The following is a 13,668-nucleotide window of genomic DNA, read 5'->3' as shown; positions in this document are numbered from 1 at the left end:
CAAGCTACACGAGCCTGGTAGAAAGGTACTGCTTGTAGAATTTAAAATCTCGACGTTATGTCTGTAAATATACTCATATCTTTGTATTTTTTCTGTATTTATACAAAACAAGATTGGATATTGGCACTATTTTAAATTTTTAGTCAGAGACATTCGATTGTATGACACCACAGGCTGCCTGTCTCAGTGACTGTTTGTGACTCAGTGGGGATGAAATTCTTCAAGCAACACCTTTAAATAATCAAAGTATTATTATGGTCGACCTACAGTCCTCACCCTCTTCTGGGAGATCCCTGCTTTCTGCACGGCCCACAGCGTGTCCATGAACCAGCTCCGGTGGCGGGGGTGCTCCGGCGGAGGCCTGCGGATGTCGAGGAGGGCGGAGCTGTTGGCCCTGGACGCCAGGCGCAGCATGTCCACCAGACTGCAGACTGACTGATTGGCTATCCTGACGCGGTCCCTCTCTGTCAGGGTGTTAGCTGTCCAGTAGGGGTCGCTCTGGAAGCAGGAGAAACACAGCAGTGAGGCAGACCCTTAAGACATTTGATGATACATATTCTACAACAGGAAGTGCAGCGATCTGATTGGACATTCGGCGTTCCATTAACAGAGTGAAACATCACTGGGACTTTAGAACATGTGCATCACTTCAATGCAGGAGTTCTGAACACTTTTAATAAACATTACAGCCAAAGGTTTTTGTCAAGATTGATCAAGCTGGTATCTCTGAATCACACAACAGAGCAGATGTGTGTTCAGCGCATGATGAAAAAAGAAACTGACAGATACATGTACACCACACAGATAAACGGATAAAAGTCACACAGGTGCTCGTTGTGATGGAGGAGCAAAATGAATGATAAAATCAACAAAAAGAGTTGTTCTCTGCTTTTCACTCCCATTACAGTATAATATGCTGCTTGTAAAACTGTTTAAAGTAATATTAAACTGTTGTGCTGTTGTTGTGCATTGAACGACTCATGCGCCATGGAGACTATTTGAGTTTGAAACTTTAATGTTTTTTATATATTTTTGTCTTTGCAGCATAAGTCAACTGAACACAAAGTAAATGCTCTGTTTGTAGATTAAGTGTTTGTTTATATTATATATATGTCTGACTCTGAACTAAAGGCAACACTACATCGGTCAAAAATACCTCGCAATTAAAAAAAGCCTTTTCCCTCTATTCTATGTGAGGGTGATATAAGGTATTTCAGTACCTCCAGGAACCAGTGTCCTGCATTCAGAGAGCGGATCTCTGTCCAGTTGAAGGAAGAGGCGTCTTCGTACTGTCTGGATGGATAAACCTTACTGATGTCTGTGGTTCGTCTGAAGGTGCTGTCACGCATCAGGAAGGGGACGCCATCCACACTGTGAGAGACAACCGGGTCAGCAAATGTTACAAAAAACAAACAGCAACTGATTCAACAAGAAAACGTAGAGGTAGAAGTCGCTTATATTCAGATTAAATAACTTTAATGACAGTGTGCAAGGTAAAGAGATCACACAATATGTTCTCTTCATCTCTGACAATAAGTCTCTAAATCAAAAACCTGCATCCCTGCTGTAGGATATATGGATCTATAGTTAGATCAAATAAAAGTAGTTAGAATTAAAATGTTATGAATATGTGTTTGAAAGAACCTGATGCTGACGTCGGCCTCCAGGGAGCTGGCTCCGTGCTGCAGCGCTCGGTTAAAGGACACCATGGTGTTTTCTGGAGCCAGCTGCGGCACCGAGGAGACAGAGAAAGAAGAGGACCGTCAGTCTTTTCACAATGAAGGGAACAATGATAGAGTTATACAACAAACTCTGTAAATAGAGAAGGATGATGAATTGAAATCACGTTAAAAAAAAAAAAAGGTAAAAAGTGACACAGAAAAGTTTGATTTCTACAAATTCTTTATATAAACTTACAACGTTTTTGTTGCTTAATTAGGACCAAAACTTCTAATGAGAGTTAAACTTTTTAATGAGAGGTTCATAGGTGCTTTGTGTGTGTGTGTGTGTGTGTGTGTGTGTGTGTGTGTGTGTGTTAGTCTTCAGAGGGCAGGAGAACACAGCTCTGAACATCTCTGTACATTTGTATTTGTTTATAGGCAGTCATCTGGAACAGTGTTTGCTCGGCCGGCTGTGAAATGAGAGTTCACTGTGTTGTCGACTCTCACGCTCACTGAGCCTGATAACAGCAGACTCATGTTGTGAGTCTGTCCAACACTCTGCTGTGTGAAGCACGGTGCAGAGACAGGCACACACACAGGCCTTGCTTAACGTGATGAGTACATGTCTCTTTTCCTGTTCTGTTGGACCCTAAACAACAATACATAACTTTTCCACCTTAAGATAGTAGTTTCAGAGTGAAACTATTATAACAATAACTTTCTACAGGGAAAATGGTGTCCATCCCATTTACACAGAGCACCCCGGTCCTCTGTTTTCTGCACTATGTAACTTTGGGGGCTCTCTCGCGCGAAATGCGTATGGCTTTATAGCGCTAGTTCACACACCAGCCTCTAGATCAAAAGAAGCCTTCTTCCTTCTCTAAGCCTCAGCCATTGTATCAAACAGTACCAAGACGGGCTAACAGGAGAAAAAGAGAGCCTGATCCAGCAAGAAACCTGACTAGAGTCAATATTGGACAGGCTTTTACAAGCTAGCAAGAGCTTTGCAAATCAGTTGGCCTCAAGTCCGACGCCATGTCAATACACTTTGTATTTTTTTATGACAGTGCTGTTGCACTCAGAGACCTTCAGTGGACGCCAAAGCGCATTGAACAAAATCATGTTGCCATTTCTGAAGACTTTAGATTACGTCTACGGTGCTAAATTCGCAAGTTATTTTTGTTTTATGCTTTGGTTTGATTCTATCATCTGGATCAGACTGTGATCTGGTGAAGCACTCAAACTCACCATAGGAGCTCCCCGTCGACCGATGACTTCAGGTCGATGTGTGAGGCTGTGGCGGTCCATGATGCAGGGGCAGGTGAACGTGAGCGGAGCCAGATACAGAGCCAGGAGGACGAGGGTGTAGATCAGCAGCACCACCACCTGGAAAGCTAAGAGCGAGGAGAACGAGAGAGACAGAAGAAAATGCTCAGCTGTGTCTGAGTTTCTGAAATGACTTCTTTAACTCAGTATAAATTAAACACAAGACATCAGGTATGGTAATAAAAAGGATCTTAACTTGATATTCATGTGAATACTTACTGGATCTCTCTCTGCGGACCACATAACCAGCTACCAACCAGCTGATGGCTGTGACTGTTGTCAGGGCTCCGAGGTGCAGGAAAGGTGCTGTGGCCTGATTACAAGAACACAAACACACAACAATGTTATTTATTGATCAGTTAGAGAGAGTGACAAAGTCTGAGGCCATGAAGATAATAATTATAATCATAATAAAGTTAAAATTGTATTTATCACGCACTTAACATTTGAAGCTAATCTCAAAGTGCTACAGAGTTAAAACAGGAGGATAATAAATAGATTTGTCATAAATGGACAAATAGTGTGATCATCAGAGCACATTTTAAAGAGTGATATGGGATATGAAGAGTTAATTATGTCTCATCACCACGGCTTTATCTTACCACAAAGGGTTAAAAAAGGATCACCAGACCAGATACATTTAATGTAGAAGTAGAACGGGTTTGGGTTCTTGTTTTATTTTAGTCTGTTTCAGGTTGTGGGATGTGATATGAAGCCAGCTCAACATAGTCAGGCTTTCTTTGAGTAAACTGGCTCAACAAAGCCTGTAGTCGCAGTCAGAGATATGTAAACGAGGGCGTTAATCTCATCATTTGACGTATCATCGGCATAGAAAGGAACAATGACTGACTGTATAATTCACTCCCACCGTCATGTCATGTCATGAATAGCGCTGATAAGTATCATTAAATTACTGCATCAGGTTTCCTGCATCACTCATTTATTGCATGAGTGTTCCCAAAGATGGACTGTATACAGTTCATCAACTTTGACTAACAATTTAATTCTGTGGCATAACAAACCTAACAATACTGTTCAACAAGTCTAAATAAACAAATCCCCTCATCTCAACTCAGAAAGTATATCGCTGCTTGGGGATGTCACCCTGACACAGCTTTGAAGGCACATAACCTGCTAGAACTCGTAACCTGGTCTGGTTCGGCTTCTAACTTAACCTCTAATCTTGCCTCATAGCACACCTTTAAACATCATGATTATAGAGCTAAATGTCAAAACAGTAATTGTGATTCGGACCTGCAGTGATACGAGCAGGATGTCCCACTCATCGGCCCACAGGTCATCAACAGAGACGATACCAGAGATGGTGGTCAGCAGCGTCGCTAACACTCCAATCTGCAAGGGAGAGGGAAGGGCAATGATGCACTGATGTTCATAAATGTCTCAGAGAGAGAAAAAAAGTGACAGACATTTGAGATGTAAAGGATGTAAATCACAGCACCTTGTGAACCCAGTAGAGGTTCAGCTGCTGGCCCAGAGAGATGTGGAAAAGAGCTAACATCTGGAACAAGAGGCAAGAATCAATGAGGGATTTTCTAGCTGGATATTATTAAGATCTGTAAGGTGTTTCAAACAGACTGTTACCAGTAAGAAAGTGATGTAGCTGAATCCTATGGTGGTGGACGCCAGGAGTGGGATCGTCTCATCGCTCCATTCTCCAGAGTGGTTATACACCGACCTGGAGTTACAATAGAGACTGATTTACTCTGATGGTAAATCTAACACATTTTCCCATCTGCGCACTACAAAGAAACATGCTAGTTTGTCTGGTTGCTTCATAATCTTATAGTCCTAATCTTTATCAGTCACACATTGGGATGACTGACTCACATGTTGAACTCGTTGATGTCATTTTGAGCCACCAGCCAGAAGTAAGCCCAGAAGAGCAGCAGAAGGAAAGAACTGCACAGGAGGACGAACCATGTACACTCCCACTGTGAAGAAAAACACACAAAAACACACAAGGAAAAACTTTTAGAGAAATATGTAAGCCGCTATATTCAGTGTTATTACATAAACTACAGAGTACAACTGATGTGGTATTTATTTAAAGGGATAGTTTGGTATTTTAGAAGTTGGTTTGTATGAGGTACTTGTCAGTAAGTAAGTATTTTAGCAGCAAGAGATGGCGTTTAGTTTGTCCCCTTCAAGGAGAGACAGGCGGATGTGCATACAATGAAGGCTGGGAATTTTTGTATTTGATCATGCAGATATGCTCAGAACATTGATTAAATAAAGACGGACAACACCAAAATACCTCCTGATGGATGTTAACATATTGCGCTAGTGAGGCCATTTTCGCCAGAGTTAAAATATATACAAGTAAAATGACAACATCCCTCAGGTGGGTACAGTTCATAGCACAGCAGATTCTTGTGTCGGTGTTATAATCCTTTCCATAGAAAATATGATATCAAATTAACACAAAACTTCTCAGAACAATGATTAATTGGACATAAACCAAAACAATAATAACAGAAACCATGTTTGAGGAAAAACTGTATTTGATGTGAATCTTTACTTTTATAGTTTGACCCATGCCCAATCAGTTAATACGGAGGAGGCAGAGCTTTATGACCTATACTGCAGCCTGTCAGTGGGGAGAGCTCTTAATATTTTAGCTTCACTATTGGGGAGCTGTCATGTCATCCTGCTTTTTTTTTTTAAAATAACTTGATTAGAGAATATTTTGTATTATTACACATTGTCAAAAAAAAAGTTCTAGAGCTGATTACTTTCTGCTCAGTTGTGATGCTCTGATACACATGCTGCACTCAGTGCACGGTAAAGTACTCTGTAGCAGGTTTTTTAACCCCTTCCAGTTCTCTCCTACTATGTGGGGCAAAGGTGTAGAGGTGAGTTTGTGCAGCAGTCAAGGACTCTTCCCTTCAGTGGTTAACAGGATAAGGAGCTAATGCTCTGTGTGGGGGAGTGAGGGGTATGATAGGCCAGGGCACACAAACTGATGAGCATTGATCAGCTTTGCACCACAGCGTGCCTGGACTCAACATTTCCAGCAGCTTATGTAAGAGGCTCCGTGATGATTAGATGTGTGTGCAGGTAAAGAGCAAATGGCTGCACTGATGAGGCAGCTGAGGCCACACAAAGGGACCCATAGAAGGTTTTATATCATTTCTAATCCGATGGAACAACGTGATGGTAGAAAGTGGATGTATTAAAAGCATTAGTGGCTGTTTCAGACTGATTTATATGTGACTTAAAGATCAGATGAGTTTTCATATGAAGCACTTAGAGTTAATTGTGCCTTATGCATCAAACAACAATGGAAATATTGTTCAAGTAAGAGTCAGTTTATGGTCTTTTATATTCACAAAAACACAGCCTTTGAAGATGAATCAAATGTTGTGATTTATTTTATAAGTCTGCAGACCATTTTCCAAAATTATGGATTTTTATGAATGATTCTGCCATGGTTCATATCTTCTTAGAGATTTACAGCATTGTAGTTTTTATTCTAAGCAGGCTTTCATTGGAGAAAAACATACTAACTCACAGTATTTCTTGAAAAGTTCAAAGAATACCAGAAGCATATCATATCTTTATTTGAGAAATTTCACAAATCCCCAGCATTTTTTGTTTCTTTCTTATGATAATTATTCTTATTATATACTTATACTTATTATACTATTATTCTTTGACCTAATTTGTCTTTGTCTATCATTGTTCTTCCTCCATGATGAAACCGGTTGTTCAGTAGATTAGGACGCAGGAAGCGGTGTGAGCTGTTAGGTCAGTGAAAGGCGGTGACAGCTTAAGTTAGCTCCGGGTAAGAAAATCTTCTTTGGTGGAGAAAATGGTGATGAGGAGAAGCCTGCTTCTCAGAAACTACAGTCAGAGCTCCTTTTAGCAAAGCATTTAATACATGACAGATCATGTGGGTACGTTTGTTCTGTCTCCACCAGCAGGGACGGATAACAACTGTAACTCCCAAATCACAACATGGTTTGTGACATAATGAGCAAACAATCCCTGCTCATAGATTTGACGTTAATGGAGTCATTCAAACAGAAATATCAAAGTCTCTGGAAATGTGTGTTGACGTTTTGAAGAGTCATTACAAAGATCTGACATCAAAGTTGAGAATAATACATGCAACTATCCATCCATTCATCCATCCATCCATCTTCAGCTTGTCCAGGGTGGGTCCATCTCATCAGCAAGGTTTTTCAGCCTCTCTTGGGGGATACCAAGGCGTTCCTTGGTCAGATGGGATACATGATCCCTCCAATGATCTCTGGGTCTACCACGGGGTCTCCTCCCACCTGGATGTGCTTGGAAAACCTCCAAAGGGAGGCAACCAGGGGGCATTCTAACAAGTTGCCTGAACCACCTCATATGGCTCCTTTAGATGGAATGGTTGCAGTCTCTACTCCGAGCTCCCTCTGGATGTCTGAGCCTCTCACCCTATCTCTAAAGCTGACCTCAGACATCTTTCCGAGGGAACTCATTAAGGGTGTTTGTATCCGTGATGTTTGTTTGGCACTTTTTTTTTGCATTTGCATTTGCAGCATGTTTTGGGCTTTCACATAACTTGTGATTTTTGTATCGTCTCTGAATCTGCATCCTGTCTGGAAACTGTTTGGGTCATAGCAGCATGTTAGCACTTAACAGCCACTTAACACCATGCAACCTTGCCAATTAATCATCACCTACATGGTGCTGGATGACAATAAACAAACACTGTGTTTACCACATATTTTGTGGTAAATGGAAATATTTAAAATGCTTCATAGGAATAAAAAGGGATCATGAGTTAAGATGGTTGCAATTTTCCAAACTGTCCACAGCTTAACCTCTTTCCGCCCCTCTCTCACTGTGCAGTATAAGTCATGTTCAGGAGCTGTGGGATATCTGACACTTTCTCCTGAGTGCTTCATGGCCTTCAGAGGTCTCTCCATCTCCCCAATTAGAGCCGCTGATACCGAAGCTCTGACAGCACTCATAAATCCTGATCGATATGTTGACTTCATCATATGAAGAAACTCTCTCTGCTGATAAATATTTTACAGAATGAACCGGCAAGGTCATAGTCAGCAGAACATAAACATTGATAAAGGGAACGGATCAAAAAGTAAAAGAAAACTGAACAAGGAATCCGTTTTCAGGAACTCCAATTGAGGTACAAATATTAACAAATAAAACTCCATCCATCCGTTATCTTCTGCTTATCGGGGGACGAGTCACGGCGGCAGCAGGCTAAGCAAGCTGTCCCCGACTTCCCTCAGCTGACTACTTTTAGTGCGAAGGAGTAGTGGCTTTACGCCAAGCTCCTGCTGGATGTCAGATCTCCTCATATCTCTAAGGCTGCGCCCAGCCAACCTTGAGAGGAAACTCGTTTTGGCCGCTTGTATACGCAATCATGTTTTGTCAGTCACTACCCACAGCTCATGACAGTAGATGAGGGTTGGAACGTAGATTGGCTGGTAAATCGAGAGCTTTGCCTTCCGGAAAGTGGTGGTTGGGACCCCCTGGGGGGGTCGCGAGACACTGAGATGCGACCCCCTCTCAGTGTGTCCCATAGAATGGCCCATAAAATGGCATTTTAATGAAAAAATACATTAAAATGCCATTTAAATTGAATATTTTTCCCATTACTATGAAAATATAAAGTAGTTACATTTTTGTTAAGGGAGATTCATCCTCAAATAAAAGTTAAAAAAATAAAAACATAATAAATGCCTTAACTACCTCCAGGGACTGTAGGGGTCCCCGACCCCTAGTCTCTACTGTTACTTTGGGGGTCGAAGGCGGAAAAGTTTGGCAACCCCTGATCTAGCAAATGAAGATCCAGATCAGCTTTCAATGTGGATATGTGCTTCTGACCTCTAAAGCCTCTTTTAGAACATCTGTCTGGGTGTTGACTTTCTCCTTTGGGTTCATATCTTGACCTTTCACCATGGGACCCAGCTCGTCTCTTACTTCCTCTGTTGTCACTTAAAGCTTTGCAGATAGTTCAGATTGGATCATCTGAAAACATAATCAGCTCTCTCTTCTGCCTTGAGTACCTGCAGTATTTAATTCCCCCGATTCAGTGAATCTTCACACCACACGTTCTTCGGCAACACTGTAAGCGGCTCTGCAGGCAGATGTGCAAAACTGTTTTTTTTTCCAAGCAAACTGTTTTTGATCGTGTCTTCATGAACTGTATTAATGGAAGTTAATCAGTTTTATTTGTTTATTTGTTTGTTTTGTTCTCGGTCAAGAGAACTACCTTGGCATTAAGACAAAAGACAATGCTGGTGATTATATGACATTGAAATATAAATAAATGGATCATCTTTAGGTTCCTGTGATGTACTTGGTGAACTCTGTGGGCCAAGCAGCACCTCTTATCTCTTTGCAGTTCTTTCCCTGTACATAATGTTTCCAACAGTAAATCTCACCCAGCATTCAAAGCTAACCTCTCTGCTCATTTCTGAGCACTCTGTGTATGTGTGACTACATGAATCTTTGTTAAAGATACAGAGAGGAGCGAGAGAGAGGCAGCTGTGTGCTTGTTTTTTTTTTATCCTCTCAGGCAGCACATCATCAGCTCCAGGATCACACATTCAGTAAATGGACTAATTTATGGCCGAGTCTCTGACTCTTTGTGATAAAGAAGACATCCAGCAGCAGTTGCCGTGGCTGCACAGCGGGTATCAAACACAGCTGGGTGTCTGGCTCTGCTTTCCACAGACACACACTGTGCTGATTCTGTCTCTCTTTATTTAATGTGAGGATCATTTTCCTCAGTTCCTAGGATCTGGTCTGGAACTCGCTCAGGAATTCAGTAAGGATTGGGATGGCTCGAACGTTTGTAGTGTTTGACAACAATCTTCTTCATTTAAAAAAGATTTCTAAATTCCTGGAGAGCTACTTGTTGGGCGGCAGTAGCTCAGTCTGTAGGGACTTGGGTTGGGAACCGGAGGATGCCCTTGAGCAAAGCACCGAAAGCCTCCAACAGCTCTGGCACACTCCCTGTGTAGCAGCCCGACTCTGACATCTCTCCACTAATGCATGTCCACAGGTCCTGTTTGTGCATGTGTGTAATTTGGACCTATGTGCTTAAGAAGCATGTCTCTCCAAAGAACCAAAGATGTTTCCATTTATGGTGTGATGTGTTGGCTTAGACCTTGCCATCTGCAGTATTCCTGCCTCCTGCTCCTCCTACTGCTACCATTCTCCATTTAACCCAGTAATGCAGTGGTTCCCAACCTTTTCAGGCTTGTGACTGCACTTTGATTTCACAAAACTCTGACGACCCCAGTCATCCAAAACACACAGAGCTGTTTCTGTTCAATTATTTAATCCACTTTTTTTTTTTACTGTGTTGCAAGTAAACACTCATTTCAGACCATATTCAGGCTATTTCATGTAAATGATTGTGGCCTGACACAGAAGGTGTGTGTGACTCGGTGTGCATGAGAGAGGTAGACAGAGATACTTCAAGTTTGTTAGCTTTTGGCTACGGCGCACAATCACCTGTGTTCAGTTCAGGCGATAAAGCCAATGCTATGATACATTTTTTATTGATCAATAATTCCAAATTTCAGGTGACACCATTAGATTCCTGTTGGGATCAGGAAAGCCTGCAGTAATGTCAGCGATTAAAGTCTATACGTCTGCAATGTTAGCTATGAATAAAAACAGGTGTTATACATAATAAAGGCTCCTTAATGCTGTAACAAAATATAACACAAGAAAGTGAAATAAAGTCAAGTCTTACCCTGGAGCTGTCGTCTTGGGAGCGCTGGTAGCGTTTCCAGCGACAACCATAGACCCCAGTGACAAAGGACACAAAGACCTGCTTCTCATAGACCTGTAAGGGTTGGTGTTTCACCATGCTCCTTCAGCCTCAACGCTCCACCAGTCCGATAACATCCCACACAAGACTGGGAAACCCTGCAGGAGAGCCAAGAGTTAAAACAGAAAAAATAAGCTCAGTCTTTAAACATGCTATTACATTTATCATCAACAGGCAGTGTCACGTCTTGGTGCCGCCGTGTATTTTCACAAAAACATTGTTAAACATGTTGACAGTCCATGGCCTTGTTTGGAGTTGCAACAACAGTGAGGAGAAGTCAACACGCTGTAGTGAGTCATGTCTGGGAGTGACATAATAACACCGTGCATCCCTTTAACGTCATGATGTCAGGAGTTACGACCGGGAAGGATTGTAAATATGCAGCAGGAGCCAGATCCAATCATCTGTGGACATGAACTAATGCAGAGAAGAAGATTATGAAAAGTGAAAGCGTGCAACTGAGTCAGTGTGTTGCCGTGACGACCACTTCTGCCTCAGTGAAAAGCGAGTTGCCTCGGCTGCAGGTAAAAATGTGTTGGCTCAGGAGGTGGTGCTCCTCGTGGCTTTCTGGAAGAGACGGCGCTGCGCTTTGTGTCTTTCTTTTCCCACTTTATAGAGATCGTATAAAAACTTTATACTATACTATGTGGATGATTTAGCACATGTAACATAAAGTGGGTATAGTGGGACTGGATACTGGGAATAAGCTCAGTGTGATGATCTGTCCTTTGCAGCCTTTCTGAAACACTTTGCTCCATTGGTGGTAAACAGTTTATAAGATAGCATGGCCTTTCAAAAACTTGTTTTTTATGGATTATAATGTCATTACACTACTTTGGTCCAGAGAGAAAAACATCAACAACACCTGGATGCTTAGAAGTTTAAATATTATTCCGACAATTCTCTGACATTTTCAAAAATGATCTGAGCCGAGGACATGAGGCTAAGGCGAAATGAAAGAATAAAAAGTTTTAGTTATGTTGTGCTCCATATCTACATACAACTGTTGTATAATATGATTTATGATCAACTACCTGCAAAAGTGATGGCATCCCGTACAGTACTTTGTGTTTAGCAAATGTTTGAATGTTAACATGCTAATCTAAAAACTTGGGAGCAACCTGAAATATGCAAAGGAAGGGGAACTGTCTCAAACCTACATATAAGTAAGGTCTTTTACCTGCTTTTTGTAAAGTGTCTTAAGATAACACTTGTTATGAGTTGACGCTATACAAAATAAATTGAATTGAATTGAATTGAATTATTTGGCAACTGAGTCTGATAAGTTCCCCGTAGTGTGAAGCAGTGTAAGCCTTTCTCGACCGCCAGGTGGGCCGTTCAATAAGTGTGTCACCTAACCTGAGAGCTATGGCTAGATGATTAATATCAGGCTGGGTGTGCCTCAGGGCGTGGTCTACCTGTGATTAACAAGTGACCATGCAAATGTTGTCACTTGTTGTTTTTTAATAATTGGTCATTGTACTACACAACCTAAAGCCGTGTCACTGTGAACTGTTTCCATGCTGATCAGCAATAACAGCACAACAGATAGATGTTGTGGCTTGAAAAGAAGGCAAGGCCCGGTCTAATAGGATTCTTTAAAAAGGTCAAGGCAAAGTAAGTTTACTCGCAGAGTGACAAGCCAAGCTGTGATGGCACGTGTCTCTGCTGTGGTGTCCTGCATGGTAACAAGGCTGAGCAGGACTGAACAAACAGTCCTCAAACCCACACAACCACAAGTCCTTTGTTCCTCTCAAATACAACTAACAAGAGGGTTTTAAGAAATAAGCTTAGTTCAGTCTGCCTAAGGAGACAAAATTACTACGGTTAGGATATTAAAACTACTTGAAGTCTTTACACAAGTTTTAGAGCAAAATAAGATTGCTGCTTTAGTTAGTTTAAATGTGTACTTTGGCTTTTTCACATTCAGAAAGCAAGAGATGAACTGTAACACAATTGTTCAGGTTTTTTTAAACGGGGTTGTGTGATGTTCTTATCCACACACAGTGACTTTGTGGCAGAAATACTTTTTGATCCAATCAGGTGATGGCATGAAACATAGTGTGACATGAGAAGAAACACAGAACTTTTACAGTTGAGAAACCCAAAGTGCCAAAAGAAAAAGTTTTTCCTTCAGCAAAGGTCAAACTGAGAAACGATACAATTACAATTTGCTTCAAGAGACTGAACTTTTTTCATGGATAGAGTTGCCCCAAAGCCTGTGTATAGTGTTACAGCTAACAGTTTGTCCACAACAGCAGGAGGGTCAGATATCCCTTTAAATCGAGCAGCAGCAACAAAAGCTTGCGCTCCACACTACATCCGTTAAATATTCATTTTTTTTGCTCTGTGAATTTCAGTTTCACCTTGCAGTTTGATGCCTAATGCATTTGTTTTGAAGGGAGGAAATTGAGGTTTGATGTTTTGAATTGATGAGGCTTTCATGGCGGTGAGCTGTATAAAGTTTTTGTCTGGTGTTGACAAAGCACAGTATTTAAATCACAGAAATTAAAATTGTTAATTTACAACTATCTCCACTTAAATGTGCCTTGTGGATCTCCCTCATCCTTCGTACCCTGTTCCTCGTCCATGTCGAGTACAGGTATGAAAATAGAAACCATAGAAACAAGCTGAGTTTTGTCGCTGTTATAGGACTCAGACTAAGTTTCCATGTCAGCACACTGAGGCCAGCTTCTCTAACCGGGGCCATGACATCTGCCAACAACTGAAGGTGACACACTGTCTTTTACAACTATTCCTCAAACGACCCAACTTTAAGAACTGTCCCCAAAAGACTTCAAGGTCACCTCTTGTTTCTCTCTTGAACTCTGCTGTCCTGGATCAAAGTCCTGTGTTTGT

General features: G+C 41.5%; 1 protein-coding gene across 3 annotated transcripts in view; it reads right to left on the bottom strand.

The window, feature by feature from the left end:
* gdpd5a (glycerophosphodiester phosphodiesterase domain containing 5a) overlaps positions 1-13,668 on the bottom strand; it is a 28,589-nt gene that overhangs the window by 7,972 nt on the left and 6,949 nt on the right. For 2 of the 3 annotated variants that reach the window (XM_065963161.1, XM_020631233.3), the window contains exons 2-11: positions 10,732-10,907; positions 4,836-4,939; positions 4,590-4,683; positions 4,447-4,506; positions 4,242-4,340; positions 3,207-3,300; positions 2,910-3,055; positions 1,645-1,727; positions 1,221-1,371; positions 268-498 (exon numbers count right to left, since the gene is read on the bottom strand). In XM_065963161.1, the coding sequence (XP_065819233.1) occupies positions 268-498; positions 1,221-1,371; positions 1,645-1,727; positions 2,910-3,055; positions 3,207-3,300; positions 4,242-4,340; positions 4,447-4,506; positions 4,590-4,683; positions 4,836-4,939; positions 10,732-10,848 (1,179 nt within the window). In that variant the 5' untranslated portion in view covers positions 10,849-10,907. The remainder of the gene's footprint in view (positions 1-267; positions 499-1,220; positions 1,372-1,644; positions 1,728-2,909; positions 3,056-3,206; positions 3,301-4,241; positions 4,341-4,446; positions 4,507-4,589; positions 4,684-4,835; positions 4,940-10,731; positions 10,908-13,668) is intronic. The other variant, XM_065963162.1, reaches the window with a different exon arrangement.

This window comes from Labrus bergylta, chromosome 14 (assembly GCF_963930695.1).
Source record: "Labrus bergylta chromosome 14, fLabBer1.1, whole genome shotgun sequence".
Classification (NCBI taxonomy): Eukaryota; Metazoa; Chordata; class Actinopteri; order Labriformes; family Labridae; genus Labrus; species Labrus bergylta.
This window is presented reverse-complemented; position numbering and strand designations above follow the sequence as displayed.